We start from the raw sequence: 19,182 nt of genomic DNA on the forward strand, positions 1-19,182 counted from the left end.
GCTCAATGTGGGGCTGGGTGTGGCTCTGGTGTGGGGGAGATGTGGGGCTGGGCTGGGAGGTGTGGGGCCCAGATGGAGGAGATGTGGGGCTGGTGTGGGGGAGATGTGGGGCTGCGTGTGGGGCTGGTGTGGGGGAGATGTGGGGCTGCGTGTGGGGCTGGGCTGGGGGATGCAGGTATCAGGTGTGGGGCTGGGCTGGGGGACATGTGGGGCTGCGTCAGGGGTATGGGGCCCAGATGGGGGAGATGTGGGGCTCAATGTGGGGCTGGGTGTGGGGCTGGCATGGGGGAGATGTGGGGCTGGGCTGGGGGGTGTGGGGCCCCGATGGGGGAGATGTGGGGCTCAATGTGGGGCTGGCGTGGGGGAGATGTGGGGCTGGGCTGGGGGGTGTGGGGCCCAGATGGGGGAGATGTGGGGCTCAATGTGGGGCTGGCGTGGGGGACGCAGGTACCAGGTGTGGGGCCGGGCTGGGGGAGACGGGAGCGCTGGCCGTGGGGCTCGGGGGGGGGGGGGACCCGGCAGCGGCCCCACGGCAGGTGCCGGCGCCCCATTGCCCCCGCCCCACTGTGCCCCCCCCATGTCGTTGCAGGTGCCGAGAGCCGGCGGGCGGCGCAGGGCGGGGGAGGCTGCTGGGGCCCCCCACAGCCCCCCATGACCCCCCGGGTCCCCCCACAGCCCCCCATGACCCCCCACAGCCCCCCATGACCCCCCGGGTCCCCCCACAGCCCCCCATGACCCCCCACAGCCCCCCGGGGCTCAGCAGCACCTGGGGCCGCAGCAGCTGTGAGATGAGGCAGCTCTGGTAGCGCTGACACGCGGGGACACGCGTGGGGACACACGAGGACACGTGGGGACACATGAGGACACGCAAGGACACGTGAGGACATGTGAGTACACGTGAGGACATGCGTGGGGGCGCAGGGACACGCTAGGACACACATGGGGACACATGAGGACACACATGGGGCGCAGGGACACGCGAGGACACACATGGGGCGCAGGGACACGTGAGGACACGCGAGGACACACATGGGGACACGCGTGGGGGCTCAGGGACACACGAGGACACGCGAGGACACACATGGGGACACGCGTGGGGGCTCAGGGACACGCGAGGACACGCTAGGACACACATGGGGACACGCGTGGGGGCTCAGGGACACGCGAGGACACGCGAGGACACACATGGGGACACGCGTGGGGGCTCAGGGACACGCGAGGACACGCGAGGACACATGGGGACACGCGTGGGGGCACAGGGACATGCGAGGACATGCGAGGACACACATGGGGACACGCGTGGGGGCTCAGGGACACGCGAGGACACGCTAGGACACACATGGGGACACGCGTGGGGGCTCAGGGACACGCGAGGACACGCGAGGACACACATGGGGACACGCGTGGGGGCTCAGGGACACGCGAGGACACGCGAGGACACATGGGGACACACGTGGGGGCTCAGGGACACACGAGGACACGCGAGGACACACATGGGGACACGCGTGGGGGCTCAGGGACACACGAGGACATGCGAGGACACACATGGGGACACGCGTGGGGACTCAGGGACACGCGAGGACATGCGAGGACACATGGGGACACACGTGGGGGCTCAGGGACACGCGAGGACACGCGAGGACACATGGGGACACACGTGGGGGCTCAGGGACACGCGAGGACACGCGAGGACACACATGGGGACACGCGTGGGGGCTCAGGGACACGCGAGGACGCGCGTGGGGACACGTGGGGACACGCAGCCCCCCCAGATAAAGCTTTGCTGCCGCCCCGGCTCCGCCGCCCCTGCTATCGCCCGGCACCCAACGGTCGCGGCGAGGGCGGGGGGGGGGGCCGGACGCCTGGGTCCCTGCCAGCGGGGGAGGGGGGGCCCCGGATGCCTGGATCCCTCCCAGCGGTGACAGTGGCGGGGGGGGGAGGGGGGGCCCGGACGCCTGGGCCCCCGGGCGGGCTGGGGGTGCAGGGCCCTGAGTCATTTCCTCCCTGGCAGCTGGTGGCAGGTAGGGACGCCTGGGCCCCCGCGGGGACGGGACAGGGACAGGGACAGGGACAGGGTCGAGGACAGGTTTGGGGCTGAGCTGGGACCGGGATGGGGACGGGGACGGGGACGGGGTTGAGGCTGGGACCAAGTTTGGGAGCAGGTTTGGGGCTGAAACCGGGTTTGGGACCAGCTCTGGGGCTCGTTTGGGGGCTGAAACCGGGTTTGGGACCGGGTTTGGGGTTGCACCGGGGCTGGGTTTGGGGCTGGGCTGGGTTTGGGGCTGGGTTTGGGGCTGGTTTTGGGTCTCGGAGCAGCTTTGGGGCTCATTTTAGGGCTGAAACCAGGTTTGGGACCGGGTTTGGGGCTGAGCCGGGGCCGGGGTTGGGGACAGGCTGGGGTTGAGACTGGGGCCAGGTTTGGGAGCAGGTTTAGGGCTGCACCGGGGCTGGGTTCGGGGCTGAGCTGGGTTCGGGGCTGAGCTGGGTTCGGGGCTCGTTTTGGGGCTGGGACCAGGTTTGGGGCCGGGTTTGGGGCTGCACCAGGGCTCGGGGCTGCGTTTGGGGCTGGGACTGAGTTTGGGAGCAGGTTTGGGGCTGAAACCGGGTTTAGGAGCAGCTCTGGGGCTCGTTTCGGGGCTGAAACCGGGTTTGGGAGCAGGTTTGGGGCTGAAACCGGGTTCAGGGCTGGGTTCGGGGCCGGGTTCGGGGCTGAGCCGGGTTCGGCTTCGGGGCCGAGCGGGTTCGTCCCCGCCTGGGACGGGGCCGCGGGCTCCTGGGGGCGGCTGCCAGGACGCCTGGGCCCCCCGGACGCCTGGGCCCCCTCACAGGACCGGGACGCTGGGGTCCCCCGGACGCCTGGGCCCCCCGGATGCCGGAAGCGGGGCGGCCCCGGAGGAAGGTGGCGGTTGGCACCGCGGGGGCCATGGGGGGGCCCTGGGGGGCCGCCGGCCTCCAGCTCCTGCTGCTGCTCGCGGCCACCGGCGCCGCCCGGGGGGGTGGGACCCGCGGCCCCCCCGCCCGGACGCCTGGGCCCCCCGCAGCCCCCGGGGCCGAGCTGCGCTGCCTCCGCCTGGGCCCCGCCGGGGGGATGAACTGCAGCTGGGGGGGCCCCGCGCCCCCCCCCGGCCCCCTCGTCCTGCACTACCGGAGCCTCAAGCTGTGAGTGCCGCCGCCCCGGACGCCGGGGCCCCCGGGGGGGGGGGGGGGACGCCTGGGCCCCTTGAGGTGGGACGTCTGGGTCCCTCGGGGGTGGCTGGATATCGGGGTCCCTCGTGGGGTGGCCGGACACCAGGGTCCCTCGCGGGGGGGTGGCCGGACGCCTGGGCCCCTCCTGGCCGGACGCCTGGGCCCCCTTGGCCGGGGTCCCTCACGGGGGTGGCCGGACACCTGGGCCCCTCCTGGCCGGACGTCTGGGCCCCAGGGGCAGGTGCGGGGCGCCCGGGTGACGTGGTGGCCGCAGGGGGCAGCCGGACGCCTGGGCCCCGGGGGGGGGGACACGGGGCACCCGGGTGACACAGTGGCCGCAGGGGGCAGCCAGATGCCTGGGCCCCGGGGGGGGGGGACATGGGGCACGGGGGTGACGCGGTGGCTGCAGGGGGCAGCCGGACGCCTGGGCCCCGGGGGGGGACACGGGGGTGACGCGGTGGCCGCAGGGGGCAGCCGGACGCCTGGGCCCCGGGGGGGGGGGGACACGGGGGTGACGCGGTGGCCGCAGGGGGCAGCAGGCCCCGGGGATGGCGCGGGTGCCGCCGGGGCGGCCGTGGGTGCTGGTGCCGCGGGCCGAGCTGACGGCGGGCGACGTCTACGCCGTGTGGGTGCAGGCGCCCGGCGGGAGACGCCTCACCCGGCCCCTCACCGTCCCCCTCGACCTCATAGGTACCGGACGCCTGGGCCCGCGCGGGGGGGGGGGGGGGGCAGGACGCCTGGGCCCCTGGAGGGGGTGGCCGGACACCTGGGTCCCTGCTGGGGGGGGGATGGGGGGCAGGACGCCTGGGCCCCTGGAGGGGGTGGCCGGACACCTGGGTCCCTGCTGGGGGGCTGGCGGGGGGCAGGACGCCTGGGTCCCTGCTGGGGGGGGTCGTGGGGGGCAGGACACCTGGGTCCCTGCTGGGGGGGGGGGGCAGGACGCCTGGGCCCCCGGAGGGGGTGGCCGGACACCTGGGTCCCTGCTGGGGGGGTTGGGGGGGGGCAGGACGCCTGGGCCCCTGCTGTGGGGCAGGACCAGGACACCTGGGTCCCTGCTGGGGGGGGTGGGGGGGGCAGGACGCCTGGGCCCCTGGAGGGGGTGGCCGGATGCCTGGGCCCCTGCTGTGGGGCAGGACCAGGACACCTGGGTCCCTGCTGGGGGGCTGGCGGGGGGCAGGACGCCTGGGTCCCTGCTGGGGGGGGTCGTGGGGGGCAGGACACCTGGGTCCCTGCTGGGGGGGGGGGGCAGGACGCCTGGGCCCCCGGAGGGGGTGGCCGGACACCTGGGTCCCTGCTGGGGGGGTTGGGGGGGGGCAGGACGCCTGGGCCCCTGCTGTGGGGCAGGACCAGGACACCTGGGTCCCTGCTGGGGGGGGTGGGGGGGGGCAGGACGCCTGGGCCCCTGGAGGGGGTGGCCGGATGCCTGGGTCCCTGCTGGGGGGCAAAGGGGGCTGGGAGCTGGACGCCTGGGCCCTTGCTGGGTGCCCGGACGCCTGGGCCCTCTCTGGGGCGCCCGGACACCTGGGCCCTTGCTGGGCACCCGGACGCCTGGGCCCTGGCCGGCAGCTGAGCGGTGCCGCGCAGAGAAGCCGCCGGCGCCGAGGCTGCGGGTGGAGGCACGGCCGGGGCTGGCGCTGCGCTGGAGCTGGGAGCGGGAGCGGGAGCAGGACCGGGAGCGGGACCGGGAATGGGAGCAGGAGCGGGAGCGGGGCTGGAGCGGGGCTGCGGGCGGGGGGGCCCCACGCTGCGCCCTGCGCTACCGCCCCCGCGGCCGCCCCGCCTGGAGCACGGTGCGGCCCTGAGCCGGGGCGGGATGGGGACGGGAATGGGGGCGGGAATGGGGGTGGGAACGGGAATGGGGACGGGAATGGGGGTGGGGATGGGGACACGAATCAGGAATCGGGGTGGGAATGGGGGTGGGATGGGGATGGGGACGGGAATGGGGGTGGGAATCAGGAATGGGGACAGGAATGGGGGTGGGAATGGGAATCGGGAATGGGGACAGGAATGGGGGTGGGAATGGGGGTGGGAATGGGGACACGAATCGGGAAGAGGAACGGGAATGGGAATGGGAATGGGGGTGGGAATCAGGAATGGGGATGGGGATGCGGATGGGGATGGGGATGCGGATGGGGATGGGAATCGGGAATGGGGACAGGAATGGGGGTGGGAATGGGAATGGGGATGGGATGGGGATGGAGATGGGGACGAGGACGAGGATGGGGACAGGGATGGGGACAGGGATGGGGATGGGGACGGGATGGGGATGGGGATGGGGATCAGGATGGGGATGGGATGGGGACGGGAACAGAGATGGGAACAGGGATGGGAACAGGGCCGGGAGGGTCAGGATCAGCCGCGGCGACGTCCCGTGTCCCCGAGGTGGCCGAGGCGGAGCTGGAGCCGGGCGGCTACGAGTTCCCGGGGGGGCGGCTGCCGCCGGGGGCCCCCCACGAGGCGCAGGGCCGCTGCGCCCACCCCCCCGGGCCCTGGAGCGACTGGGGCCCCCCCGCCGCCTTCACCACCCCCCTGGCCGGTGCGCCCGGACGCCGGGGCCCCGGGGGGGGACGCCTGGGTCCCTGGAGGGGGGTGACCGGACGCCTGGGCCCCGGGGGGGAATGGCTGGGGGGGTCACCTGGAGACCTGCATCCCTGGGGGGGGGCACACCCAGACGCCTGGGTCCCTGGGGGGGGCACCTGGGCCCTGGGGGGCACTCGGATGCCTGGGCCCCGGGGGGGACGCCTGGGTCCCTGGGGGGGCACCCAGATGCCTGGGCCCTGGGGGGGACGCCTGGGTCCTTGGGTGGGGGGACCCGGACGCCTGGGCCCCTGGGGTGGGGAGGGCGGGGGCGCCCGGACGCCTGGGCCCTTGCGGGGGTGGGGGGGGACCCGGACGCCTGGGCCCTCGCGGGGCCGGGCCGCCCGGACGCCTGGGCCCGCTGACGGCCCGTCGCAGCCCTGCCGGCACCGCCGCGCGCCTGGCGCCTGCTGGAGACGTCGCCGCGGGGGGGGCGACGGCTGCTGCTGCTCTGGGAGGTGAGCCCGCCCGGACGCCTGGGCCCCGCGGGGGGGGCGGACGCCGGGGTCCCGGGGAGAGAGAGGACTCGGACACCTGGGCCCCTGGGTGGGGGGTGAGACCCGGACGCCTGGGTCCTTGGGTGGGGGGTGACCTGGACGCCTGGGCCCCTGGAGGGGGGGTGACCCGGACGCCTGGGCCCCTGGGTTGGGGGGAGGGGGGTGAGACCCGGACACCTGGGTCCTTGGGTGGGGGGTGACCCGGACGCCTGGGCCCCTGAGTTGGGGTGGGGGTGAGACCCGGACGCCTGGGTCCTTGGTGGGGGTGAGACCCGGACGCCTGGGTCCTTGGGGGGGGGGGGAGACCCGGACACCTGGGCCCTGTGGGGTGACCCGGACGCCTGGGCTCCTGAGTTGGGGGGAGGGGGGTGAGACCCGGACGCCTGGGTCCTTGGGTGGGGGGTGACCCGGACGCCTGGGCCCCTGGGTTGGGGTGGGGGTGAGACCCGGACGCCTGGGCCCCCCCCCGCGGGGGCGCCTAACCCGGCCGCCTGGGCCCCGCAGGAGCCGTCGGGGGCGGGGGGCCGCGCGCGGGGCTACTCGGTGACGACGGAGCCGGGGGGGGGCCGGGCCCCCCGCCGCCGCCTGCGCCCCCCCTGCTGCCGCCTGCGCCTGCCCCCCGGCACCGCCCGGGCCGCCCTGCGGACCCACGGCCGGGCGGGGGCCTCCGCCCCCCTCCGCCTCCGCCTCCGCCCAGGTGGGACCCCCCCCCGGGAGCCCCCCCGTGAGGCACCCCCATGAGACCCCCCCATGAGACCCCCCGTGGGACCCCCCCCATGGGACCCCCCGATGGGACCTCCCCGATGGGACACCCCTATGGGACCCCCCCCGTGGGACCCCCCCTGCATGGGACCCCCCGTGGGACCCCCCCTGTGGGACACCCCTATGGGACCCCCCCGGGGTCACACCTGTGGGGCTTCCCTATGGGACCCCCCCATAGGATCCCCCCCCATGAGATCCCCCCCCAGGGACCCCCCCATAGGACCCCCTCCCCGTGGGACACCCCTATGGGACCCCCCCCATGGGAAACCCCTGGGACCCCCCATGGGACCCCTATGGGATCCCCCCATTGGACCCCCCCACGAGACCCCCCATGGGACCCCTAAGGGCCCCCCCGTGGGCCCCCCCATGGGACCCCCCCCCGGCCCCCTCGGACCTGTGGGACCCCCCTGCTGGGGGGCTTGGGGGGGGCGGGGGGCGTTTGGGGGGGTTGGGGGCTCCCGGGGGGGTCCCGGGTGCCTGAGGTGGGTCTCGGCGCAGGGACGGCCCCGGCGCGGGGGGGCAGCGCCCCAGGGCCCCCCCCGAGCTGGGGGGCAGCGGCCAGCGGAGGCCGGGAGCCGGGAGGAGCCTCCGGCTGCTGGGTGAGAGGGGGAAGGGACGGGGATACGGGAATGGGAACGGGATGGGGGTGGGATGGGAATACGGGAATGGGGATGGGATGGGGGTGGGATGGGGATGGGAATACAGGAATGGGGGTGGGATGGGAATACGGGAATGGGGATGGGATGGGAATACGGGAATGGGAACGGGATGGGGGTGGGATGGGAATACGGGAACGGGGACGGGGATGGGATGGGGATGGGAATACGGGAATGGGGGTGGGATGGGAATACAGGAATGGGAACGGGATGGGGGTGGGATGGGAATATGGGAATGGGGACGGGATGGGGGTGGGATGGGAATACAGGAATGGGGGTGGGATGGGGATGGGAATACGGGAATGGGGACGGGGATGGGAATACAGGAATGGGAACGGGATGGGGGTGGGATGGGAATATGGGAATGGGGACGGGATGGGGGTGGGATGGGAATACAGGAATGGGGGTGGGATGGGGATGGGAATACGGGAATGGGGACGGGGATGGGAATGGCACGGGAATGGGAATAGGAATGGGGATGGGAATAGAGATGGGAATGGGAATGAGAATGGGAATGGGGATGGGAATGGGGATGGGAATACGGGAATGGGAATATGGGAATGGGGGTAGGATGGGAATGGGATGGGAATGGGGATGAGGATGGAGATGGGATGGGAATGGGGATGGGATGGGGATGAGAGTGGGGATGGGAATAGAGATGGGAATGGGAACGAGAACAGGAATGGGAATGGGGATGGGGATGGGGATGGGATGGGAATGGGAATGGGATGGGAATGGGGATGGGATGGGAATGGGAACGGGGATGGGGATAGGAATGGGAACAGGAACAGGATGGGATGGGATGGGAACAGGAATGGGAAGGGGATGGGGATGAGGATGGAGATGGGATGGGAACGGGAATGGGGGTGGGTTGGGGATGGGGATGGGGACAGGGATGGGGACAGGAGCAGGATGGGATGGGATGGGATGGGAACAGGATGGGGACGGGGACGGGGACGAGGACAGCGGGGCGCAGGGCCACCTCCTGCTCGTCCCCCCCCGCAGACGCCCCCGGCGCCGCCGTCCCCGTCCTGGGCAGCGCCGTGCTGCTGGCTGCCGCCGCCGTCGCCCTGGCCGGGCTGCGCAAGGGGTGAGCGCGGGGGGGGGACATGGGGGGGGGGACACTGCCGGGGGGGGACACGGGGGGGGGGACACGGCCTCCCGGCGCCACCCCCACCCCGGCGGGCCCAGGCGTCCGGGGGTGGCTGAGACCCGACGCGCTCGTGTCCCCGGGCCGGGCGGGCGGGGGGGGGGGGGCTGAGGGGGGGGCCGTGGCGGCGGGGGGGGGTCGTGGGGGGGGGGTCGGGGTAATTAGCGCTAACGAGCCGCCGCCGCAGGCGCTGCCGCCGGGCGCTGCCGCCCTGGTGCTGGGAGCCGGTGCCCGACCCCCGGCGCAGCCGCGCCGCCCGTGCCCAGGTGAGCCCGGACGCCTGGGCCCCTCGGGGGGGGGGGGGGAGCCCGGACGCCTGGGCCCCTCGGGGGGGTCCCAAACACCTGGGCCCCTCGGGGTGGGGGGAGTCCCAGACACCTGGGCCCCTTGGGGGGAAACCCGGACGCCTGGGCCCCTTTGTGGGGGGGGGGCCCGGACGCCTGGGTCCCTTTGCAGGGTGGGGGGGGGCCCGGACGCCTGGGCCCCCGCTCACGGGCCCCTGCCCAGGACCCCCCCGAGCCCGTGGGGCCGCCAGTCCCGGAGCCCCCGGAGCCGCCCGTCAGCCGCGTGTCCGTGGTGAGCCGGGGGCCGCCCCACTGCCGCTGCCGCCCCACGGAGACCGACACGGACACGGACACGGACACGGGGCGGCTGCCCCACTGCCGCTGCCGCCCCACGGATACCGACACGGACACGGGGCGGCCGCCCCACTGCTGCCCCACGGATACCGACACGGACATGGAGCGGCCGCCCCACTGCCGCTGCCGCCCCACGGATACCGACATGGAGCGGCTGCCCCACTGCCACTCCTGCCCCACGGATACCGACACGGACATGGAGCGGCCGCCCCACTGCCGCTGCCGCCCCACGGATACGGACACGGAGCGGCTGCCCCACTGCCACCCCACGGATACCGACACGGACACGGGGCGGCTGCCCCACTGCCGCTGCTGCCCCACGGATACCGACACCGACATGGACACAGGCACGGAGCGGCTGCCCCACTGGTGCCCCATGGATATGGACACGGACACGGAGCGGCTGCCCCACTGCTGCCCCATGGACAGGGACCCCGAGCGGCCACCCGGCTCTGGGGACCCCGGCAGGGACATGGACACGGCTGCAGAGCCGCACGCGGAGCCGGACACGGACGCGGACACGGACGCGGAGGCCGGCGGCGTCGCCCCGCCGGGGGGGTCGGGCTACGAGCGCCATTTCCTGCCCTCCCCCGAGGAGCTGGGGCTGCTCTGAGCCCCGGACCCCCCCGGGCAGCCCGGGGACGACGCGGATCCGGCCCGGGAACGACACGGCCTCCAAGGGACACCCGTGGCCAGGGCCCCCCCCCACGGAAACCCCAGCCCTGCCCGTCCCCATGTCCCCAAGTCCCCCGTCCCTTTGTCCCCTGTCCCCCCACGTGTCCCCGATGTCCCATGTCTGTGTTCCCCATCCCATGTGTCCCCGTGTCCCCGATGTCCCCCATGTCTCCACATCCCCCCATATCCTCTTGTCACCCATGTCCCTTCTTGTTCCCATGTCCCTATGTTCCCCCATGTCCCCAATGTCCTATGTCTTCGTGTCCCCACATCCCCCATGTCCATGTCCCCACTGTCCCTCCTTGTTCTCATGTCCCCATGTCCCTCCTTGTCCCCATTTCCTCGATGTCCCCATGTCCCTCCATGTCCCCCATGTCCCCACATCCCCCATGTCCATGTCCCCAGTGTCCCTCCGTGTGCCCATTTCCTCGATGTCCCCATGTCCCTCCATGTGCCCCCATGTCCCTCCTTGTTCATGTCCGCCATGTCCCCACATCCCCCATGTCCTTGTCCCTATGTCCCCAGTGTCCCCAAGTCCCTCCACACCTGTGTCCCCACATCCCCATGTCCCCCACATCCCATGTCCCCCCACGTCCCCATGTCTCCCCATGTCCCCCCATGTCCTCCATGTCCCCATGTCCCCCCACATCCCCCCATGTCCCCCCATGTCCTCCACGTCCCCATTTCCCCCTTGTCCCTCCATGTCCCCCACGTCCCCATGTCCCCATGTCCCCCATGTCCCCCATGTCCCCATGTCCCCCACGTCCCCATGTCCCTCCATGTCCCCCCATGTCCCCCATGTCCCCCACGTCCCCCACGTCCCTCCATGTCCCCCCATGTCCCTCCATGTCCCCCCGTGTCCCCCCATGTCCCCCGTCCCCCCCCCACGTCCCCGCTGCTGTTGGCGAAATAAAGCGCTGCAGACGCGGCCCCGGTGTCCGGGGGGGTCCCGGGGGGGTCCCGGGGGGGTCCCCAGCCCGGCGGCGCCGCTCCGCCCCGGGCCCAGGCGTCCGGGGGGGGGGGGCGGGAGGGGGGAGCCGCGGTGCACGCCGGGAGCAGCGGTGCACGCCGGGAGCGGCGGTCCCGCGCGGTCACGTGGCGGCGGCGGCGGGGCGGTCACGTGACGGCGGCGGCAGCGCGCGCTCCCGGGGCACCATGAGGGCGGTGGTCGCGGTGAGGGGGCGCCGCCATGGGGGGGGGGGGTCCGGTCCGGGGGGCCGGTCCCGGGGGGGGGGGTCATGGGGGCCCGGTGCGGGGCTGTCTAGGCCCGGGGGGGCCGGTAACGGGGGCTCCTGGGGGGGCCCTGGCTTTGGGGGCTCCCGGTTATGGGGGGTCCCCGGGGGGGCCCTGGCCTTGGGGGCTCCGGGGGGTCCCGGTTATGGGGGTCCCTGTAAGGGGGGGGTATTTATGGGGGGATCCCCGGGGGGGCCCCGGTTATGGGGGGGCCCCGGGGGGTCCCGGTTATGGGGGTCCCTGTAAGGGGGGGTGTTTATGGGGGAGGTCCTGGGGTCCCGGTTATGGGGGGGCCCCGGGGGGTCCCTGTAAGGGGGAGTCCCTGCTCTGGGGGGGTCCCGGGGGTCCCCGTTATGGGGGGGTTATGGGGGGTCCCCGTTATGGGGGTCTGTGTGAGGGGGGAGCATTTATGGGGGGGTCCCGGGGTCCCAGTTATGGGGGGGTCCCGGTTCTGGGGGTCCCTGTAAGGGGGAGGCCCTGCTCTGGGGCGGTCCCGGGGGTCCCGGTTAGGGGGGTCCCGGGGGGGTCCTGGCTCTTGGGAGCCCATGTAAGGGGGGGGCCCCATTTATAGGGGGGTCCCAGGGTCCTAGTTATGGGGGGGCTTTTGGGGGGGTCCCAATTATGGGGGTTCCCGGGCGGGTCCTGGCTTTAGGGGCTCCTGGGAGTCCATGCAAGGGGGGGGGTCCTAGTTATGGGGGTGTGCTGGGTGTCTCTGGGGGGGGGTTCTAGTTATGGGGGGGTCCTGGGGGGGTCCTGGCTTTGGGGACTCCTGGGAGTCCATGTAAGGGGGGGTCCTAGTTGTGGGGGTGTTCTGGGGGTCCCGGTTATGGGGGTCCCCGGGGGGGGGTCCAGTTATGGGGGTCCCCGGGGGGGTCCTGGCTCTGGGGGGTCCCTGTGAGGGGGTTCCCCGCTCTGGGGGGGTCCTGGGGGGGGGGGTCCAGGCTGGAGGGCTGCAGGGGGGTCTCGGGGCTCTCTGTGGGTCCAGGGTCCCCGCGGTTCCCCCCCCCGAGGCGGGGGGTGTTGGGGCTCCCCCCCGGCAGTGGGTCCGGGGTGGGGGGGTCCCGGGGGGGCCCTGGCGTCCCCTGACCCCTGACCCCCCCCCAGCGGGGGCTGCGGCTGGGCTGCCGGGCGGCCGCTGTGCGCAGGCTCCACGCGACGCCGCCGGCCCGCGGCCCCCTCATCCCCATCGTGGTGGAGCAGACGGTGAGTGGGGGGGGGACGGACCCCCCCCGTGACCCCCCCGCCCCGGCCCGTGTCCCCCCCCCCCCCGCTGACCCCCCCCGGCCCCCCCAGGGCCGCGGCGAGCGAGCCTACGACATCTACTCGCGGCTGCTGCGGGAGAGGATCGTCTGCGTCATGGGGCCCGTAGGTGCCGGGGGGGCACGTGGGGGGGGGACGTGCCGTGGGGGGGGATGTGGGGCAGGGAGGGGACGTCGTGGGGGGGGACACACCATGGGGGGGGGACAGGCAGGGAGGGGATATGGCGTGGGGGGGGATGTGGGGCAGGGAGGGGACGTCGTGGGGAGGGACACGCCATGGGGGGGGACAGGCAGGGAGGGGATATGGCGTGGGGGGGGACGTGGGGCAGGGAGGGGATGTGCTGTGGGGGGGGACACATCATGGGGGGGATGTGGGGCAGGGAGGGGACGTGCCGTGGGGGGGGGGACACGCACTGGGGGGACACGGGGCCCGAGGCAGGGGGTGCCCTGGGGGGGACATGGTGCTCCAGGGGGGCCGTGGTGCCCCGGGGGGGTCCCCGGCGTGGGGGGGTCCCCAGCATGGGGGGGTCCCCCGTGGGGGGGGTCCCTGGCGTTGGAGGGTCCCCGGCGTGGGGGAGTCCCTGGCATAGGGGGGGTCCCTGGCATGGGGGAGTCCTTGGCATGGGGGGGTCCCCGGTGTGGGAGGGTCCCCGGCATGGGGGGGTCCCTGGCGTGGGGGGGTCCCCCGTGGGGCTGTCCTCGGCGTGGGGATGTCCTCGGCATGGGGGGTTCCCCGGCGTTGGAGGGTCCCCGGCGTGGGGGAGTCCTTGGCATGGGGGGGTCCCTGGCGTGGGGGGTTCCCCCGTGGGGGGGTCCCCGGTGTGGGGGGGTCCCCCGTGGGGGGGTCCCTGGCGTGGGGGGGTCCCTGGCGTGGGGGAGTCCTTGGCGTGGGGGGGGGGTCCCTGGCGTGGGGGGGGTCCCCCGTGGGGGCCCCCGCGCAGCGCGCCGGTGCCGCAGATCGACGACGGCCTGGCCAGCCTGGTCATCGCCCAGCTGCTCTTCCTGCAGTCCGAGAGCAACAAGAAACCCATCCACATGTACATCAACAGCCCCGGTGAGGGGGGGCGTGGGGGGGCCATGGGGGGGGCGCAGGGGGTCCCATCCACATGTACATCAACAGCCCTGGTGAGGGGGGGCGCGGGGGGGTCAGGGGACACATCCACATGTACATCAACAGCCCCGGTGAGGGGGGGGGGGGACAGGGGACACACAGGGGGGGTCAGGGGACACGGCGGGGGCCCATCCACATGTACATCAACAGCCCCGGTGAGGGGGGGGGACACGGGGGGGGACGAGGGACTGTGGGGGCACCGTGGGTCGCCGTGGGGCAGTGACGGTGACGCGTGGGGCGCAGGGGGGGCGGTGACGTCGGGGCTGGCCATCTACGACACGATGCAGCCCGTGCTGGTGCGGGGCGGTGGTGCCGTGCAGGCGCCGTGGGGCGGTTGGGCGGGGCCGTGGGTCGCCGTGGGGCAGTGACGGTGACGCGTGGGGCGCAGGGGGGGCGGTGACGTCGGGGCTGGCCATCTACGACACCATGCAGCCCGTGCTCACGGGTGGCCGTGCAGGCGCCGTGGGGCGGTTGGGGGGCGCCGTGGGTCGCCGTGGGGCGGTTGGGGGGCACCGTGGGTCGCCGTGGGGCAGTGACGGTGACGCGTGGGGCGCAGGGGGGGCGGTGACGTCGGGGCTGGCCATCTCCGACACCATGCAGCCCGTGCTGGTGCGGGGCGGTGGTGCCGTGCAGGTGCCGTGGGGCGGCACCGCGGGGCCGTGGGTCGCCGTGGGTCGCCGTGGGGCAGTGACGGTGACGCGTGGGGCGCAGGGGGGGCGGTGACGTCGGGGCTGGCCATCTACGACACCATGCAGCCCGTGCTCACGGGTGGCCGTGCAGGCGCCGTGGGGCGGTTGGGCGGTGCCGTGGGTCGCCGTGGGGCAGTGACGGTGACGCGTGGGGCGCAGGGGGGGCGGTGACGTCGGGGCTGGCCATCTACGACACCATGCAGTACGTGCTGAACCCGGTGAGCACCTGGTGCGTGGGGCAGGCCGCCAGCATGGGCTCGCTGCTGCTGGCCGCCGGCGCCCCGGGCATGCGCCACGCGCTGCCCAACGCCCGCGTCATGATCCACCAGCCCTCCGGAGGCGCCCGCGTGAGTCCCCCCGGAGCGCGGCGGGATGGGGACGGGGATGGGGAGCGGGATGGGGATGGGGACGGGGATGGGGACTGGGATGGGGATGGGGACGGGACGGAGATGGAGAGAGAATGGGAACAGGATGGGGACAAGAACGGGGATGGAGAAGGGATGAGAACGGAGTAAGGATGGGGATGGAGAAGGCACGGGGATGGGAATGAAGACAGGGATGGGGATGGAGAAGGGATGGGGATGGGAATGAAGACAGGGATGGGGATGGAGAAGGGATGGGGATGGAGAAGGGATGAGAACGGAGTAAGGATGGGGATGGAGAAGGGATGGGGATGGGAATGAAGACAGGGATGGGGATGGAGAAGGGATGGGGATGGAGAAGGGATGAGAACGGAGTAAGGATGGGGATGGAGAAGGCACGGGGATGGGAATGAAGACAGGGATGGGGATGGAGAAGGGATGAGAACAGAGTAAGGATGGGGATGGAGAAGGGATGGGGACGGGAATGAAGACAGGGATGGGGATGGAGAAGGCACAGGGATGGGAATGAAGACAGGGATGGGGATGGAGAAGGGATGGGGATGGAGAACAGGCAGAGGAAGGATAGCAACAGGAATGGGGAGCAGGACAGGGATGGGGATGGGGACAGGAGCGGAGAGGACAAGGACAAGGACAGGAGGGGGACAGGGATGAAGATGGAGGAAGGACAAGGACAGGGATGGGATGAGGACAGCAGGATGGGGGTGGGAGTGCATGGAGGGGGCATGGAGACCAGGATGGGAGAGGGACGGGGATGGGACCGGGATGGGGACCAAGATGGGACTGGGAGTGGGATGGGGATGGGACAGGGATGGGGATGGGATGGGGATGGGATGGGGATGGGGACCAAGATGGGACAGGGATGGGGATGGGACGGGGATGGGGACGGGATGGGGACCAAGATGGGACTGGGATGGGGATGGGGATGGGACAGGGATGGGGATGGGATGGGGATGGGGATGGACCGGGATGGGGTTGGTGGCCCCAGCACCGAAGCTGGTAGCCCCAGGGTAGCCGTGGAGCGGGGCAGGGCTGGGGGAGCCGCGTCCCTCCCCCTCCTTGTCCCCCCACATCACCCCCCCTTGTCCCCTGTGTCCCCACATCCCCCCCCGCCCCCCCCCCCAGGGCCAGGCCACGGACATCGCCATCCAGGCGGAGGAGATCCTGCAGCTGAAGCGGCAGATCACGGGCATCTACGCCAAGCACACGCGGCAGCCGCCGGCCGTCGTGGGTGAGCGTCCCCGCGGGTGTCCCCCCCCCGCGTCCCCCCCCGTGTCCCCCCCCCCCCCCGCTGAGCCGTGTCCCCGCAGAGGCGGCCATGGAGCGCGACCGCTACATGAGCCCCGTGGAGGCCCAGGAGTTCGGGCTGCTGGACAAGGTGCTCGTGCACCCGCCGCCCGACGGCCACGACGAGCCCCGGCTGGTGCAGAAGGAGCCGCCGCCCCCGGCCCCCCCGGCCCCCCCGGAGCCCCGCTCCTGAGCCCCCCCCCACCCCGGCCCCCCTCGTTCACCCCCCCGCTTTCATTAAAAACGGCCTCGAACGGCAGCTGTGCTCGTCGAAGGGGGTGTGTGGGGGGGGGAGCCCCAAACCTGTGGGAGCGATAATCCCCCCCCGACCCATATCTGCCCTGGCCTGGCCCCATATCCCCCCCCAGGACCCATAGCTGCCCCAGACAGGCCCTGTATCCCCCCCAGGACCCCTATCTGCCCTGGATGGGCCCTATATTGTTCCAAAGGACCCATATCTGCCCCGGACGGGCCCTATACTGTTGCTCCAGACCCCTATCTGCCCCAGCCGGGCTCTATATCCCCCCCCCAGGACCCCTATCTGCCCCAGCTGGGCCCTATATTGTTCCAAAGGACCCATTTCTACCCCGGGTGGGCCCTATATTGCCCCCCAGGACCTCTATCTGCCCTGGATGGGCCCTATATTGTTCCAAAGGACCCATATCTGCCCCAGCTGGGCCCCATATGCCCCCCAAGGACCCATAGCTGCCCTGGCCTGGCCCTATATTGCTGCTCCAGACCCATATATGCCCTTGTCCTATATCTTCCCTGACCCATATCTGCCCCAGCCGGGCCCTATATTCCCCCCCCGACGTATATATTTCCCCCCTTTGCCCCCCCCGACCTGCCCCATACACCCCCCAAGTGGGGTTTTTCCCCCCCCGCCGAACTACATCTCCCGGCGTGCCCCGCGGCCCGCGCCTATTGGCCGGGCCCGGCAGCCAATGGGGGGCGGGGGGCGGGGCGAGGCGGGCTATTTAAGCGGCGCGGCGGGGGCGGGGCCGCCCGGGCGGGGCGAGGTGGGGCCGGAGGGCGGTGGGGCCGCTGTGGGGCCCGGGGGGGGTTTGGGGGCCGCGGGGCCTCGGGGGCCCTATGGGGCAGGGTTAGGGGCCGGGGGGCCCCTGGGGGGGGCTGGGGGGCAGGTCTGGAGGCCCCCGAGGCCTTGGGGGGGCCGGGGGGCCCCGTGGGGGTGACCGTGAAGCCGGTCTGTGGGCCGTGGGGCAGGATGGGGGGCCGGGGGTGGCTTTGGGGGCCGTGGGGCCGGCTGGGGGTTCTTGGGAGGGCAGTGGGGTGGGTTTGGGGGGCTGTGGGGCCCTTCGGGGGTGGGGTGGCCCTGGGGCAGGTTTGGGGGGCCGGGGGGTGGCTCTGGGGGGCTGTGGGGCCCTTCGGGGGGCTGCGGGGTGGGTTTGGGGGGCTGGGGGCGGCTCTGGGGGGCTGTGGGGCCCTTCGGGGGGCTGCGGGGTGGGTTTGGGGGGCTGGGGGTGGCTCTGGGGGGCTGTGGGGCCCTTCGGGGGGCTGCGGGGTGGGTTTGGGGGGCTGGGGGTGGCTCTGGGGGGCTGTGGGGCCCTTCGGGGGGCTGCGGGGTGGGTTTGGGGGGCTGGGGGTGGCTCTGGGGGGCTGGGGGGCCCTTCGGGGGGCTGCGGGGTGGGTTTGGGGGGCTGGGGGTGGCTCTGGGGGGCTGTGGGGCCCTTCGGGGGGCTGCGGGGTGGGTTTGGGGGGCTGGGGGTGGCTCTGGGGGGCTGTGGGGCCCTTCGGGGGGCTGCGGGGTGGGTTTGGGGGGCTGGGGGCGGCTCTGGGGGGCTGTGGGGCCCTTCGGGGGGCTGCGGGGTGGGTTTGGGGGGCTGGGGGTGGCTCTGGGGGGCTGTGGGGCCCTTCGGGGGGCTGCGGGGTGGGTTTGGGGGGCTGGGGGTGGCTCTGGGGGGCTGTGGGGCCCTTCGGGGGGCTGCGGGGTGGGTTTGGGGGGCTGGGGGTGGCTCTGGGGGGCTGGGGGGCCCTTCGGGGGGCTGCGGGGTGGGTTTGGGGGGCTGGGGGTGGCTCTGGGGGGCTGTGGGGCCCTTCGGGGGGCTGCGGGGTGGGTTTGGGGGGCCGGGGGCGGCTCTGGGGGCGGGGGGTCTGGCTGGGGGGTTCTTGGGAGGCCCCTGGGCCCTTTGGGGAGCTGTGGGGCAGGCCGAGGGGCCGGGGAGCGCTTGGGGAGGGCTGTGGGGCAGGTTGGGGGGCTGTGGGGTGGGCTTGGGGCCATTGGGCCCTTGGGGGGACCCTTGGGGGGCTGTGGGGCAGATTTGGGGGTCACAAGGTCCCCGGGGGGCCTGTGGGGTGGGTTCGGGGGTTGCGGGGCAGGTTGGAGGGCGGCAGAGCCCTCCGGGGGGCTGGGGGACGAGCCGGGGGGGGCCGGGGGCAGGTTTGGGGTCGCGGGGCAGATCAGGGCGGCCGTGGGGCAGACGTGGGGCCATGGGGCAGCTGAGCCCCCTCCCTGGGGCCACGTCCCCCCCCCCCAGATCCCGTCTGTGGGGCCATGGAGCGCCCGAGCCTGGCCCCCTCCCCAGGTAACCGGGGGGCACCAGGACGCCTGGGCCCCTTGGGGGGGGCTCCCCTTGTTGGGGGGGGGGCTCCCGGACGCCTGGGCCCCGTGCCGGGGTGACCCCCCCCCCGCCCCCCCCCAGAGCCCGAGGATTTCCTGGGGGCCGCCGCGGCGGAGCTGGGCCGGTCCCCGGGGCCGGGGGGCAGCCGGAGCCCCCCCCCCTCCCCGGGGGGCACTGGGGGGCTCTGCCCGGCCCCCCTGGAGCAGGCAAGAGCCGTGGGGCAGGACTGGGGGGGCGAGATGGGGGTCAGGGGTCTGGGGGGGGCCTGGGGGGATGGGGAGGTCTCAGGGAGGATCTGGGGGTGGTTAAGGGGGTCACAAGGGGGGGGCTGAGATGAGGTTTGGGGGTCCTGGGGGGGGGCTGGGTGTCTTGGGGGGAGGGTCCGGGAAGTCGGGGGTCCTGGGGGGTCCCGGGGGGGTCCTGGGGGTCCCGGTGCCAGCAGTGCCCCCCCAGGAGCTGGCGGCGCTGGGGCTGCCGCCGGGGGGGGGTTATGGGGGGATTGG

At 73.6% G+C, this 19,182-nt stretch overlaps 2 protein-coding genes across 2 annotated transcripts; both read left to right on the top strand.

The window, feature by feature from the left end:
- Positions 1-738: 738 nt before the first annotated feature.
- IL27RA (interleukin 27 receptor subunit alpha) lies at positions 739-10,712 on the top strand. Its single transcript, XM_064499212.1, has 11 exons — positions 739-887; positions 2,829-3,159; positions 3,716-3,876; positions 4,771-4,976; positions 5,569-5,722; positions 6,142-6,221; positions 6,765-6,957; positions 7,505-7,621; positions 8,684-8,768; positions 9,016-9,094; positions 9,336-10,712. The coding sequence occupies exons 2-11, from the start codon at positions 2,870-2,872 to the stop codon at positions 10,077-10,079; spliced, it is 2,109 nt and encodes a 702-aa protein (XP_064355282.1). The 5' UTR covers positions 739-887; positions 2,829-2,869; the 3' UTR covers positions 10,080-10,712.
- A 469-nt stretch (positions 10,713-11,181) lies between these two features.
- CLPP (caseinolytic mitochondrial matrix peptidase proteolytic subunit) lies at positions 11,182-16,359 on the top strand. Its single transcript, XM_064499254.1, has 7 exons — positions 11,182-11,314; positions 12,479-12,577; positions 12,668-12,739; positions 13,591-13,687; positions 14,593-14,780; positions 15,939-16,044; positions 16,124-16,359. Exons 1-7 carry the CDS (start codon positions 11,297-11,299, stop codon positions 16,291-16,293), a joined length of 750 nt encoding a protein of 249 aa, XP_064355324.1. The 5' UTR covers positions 11,182-11,296; the 3' UTR covers positions 16,294-16,359.
- The last annotated feature ends 2,823 nt before the right edge of the window (positions 16,360-19,182 follow it).

The sequence above is a fragment of the Dromaius novaehollandiae genome, chromosome 33, assembly GCF_036370855.1.
Source record: "Dromaius novaehollandiae isolate bDroNov1 chromosome 33, bDroNov1.hap1, whole genome shotgun sequence".
NCBI lineage: Eukaryota > Metazoa > Chordata > Aves > Casuariiformes > Dromaiidae > Dromaius > Dromaius novaehollandiae.

What these genes read in the sequence shown, in the direction of transcription:
- IL27RA (XM_064499212.1), top strand. Translation starts at nt 2,870, where the DNA reads ATGCCGGAAGCGGGGCGGCCCCGGAGGAAGGTGGCGGTTGGCACCGCG. An exon ending in CACTACCGGAGCCTCAAGCT is followed by an intron (nt 3,160 to 3,715) that starts GTGAGTGCCGCC and finishes CGGTGGCCGCAG; the next exon opens with GGGGCAGCAGGCCCCGGGGA. An exon ending in GAGGAGCCTCCGGCTGCTGG is followed by an intron (nt 7,622 to 8,683) that starts GTGAGAGGGGGA and finishes CCCCCCCCGCAG; the next exon opens with ACGCCCCCGGCGCCGCCGTC.
- CLPP (XM_064499254.1), top strand. An exon ending in TCGTCTGCGTCATGGGGCCC is followed by an intron (nt 12,740 to 13,590) that starts GTAGGTGCCGGG and finishes CCGGTGCCGCAG; the next exon opens with ATCGACGACGGCCTGGCCAG. An exon ending in AGCCCTCCGGAGGCGCCCGC is followed by an intron (nt 14,781 to 15,938) that starts GTGAGTCCCCCC and finishes CCCCCCCCCCAG; the next exon opens with GGCCAGGCCACGGACATCGC.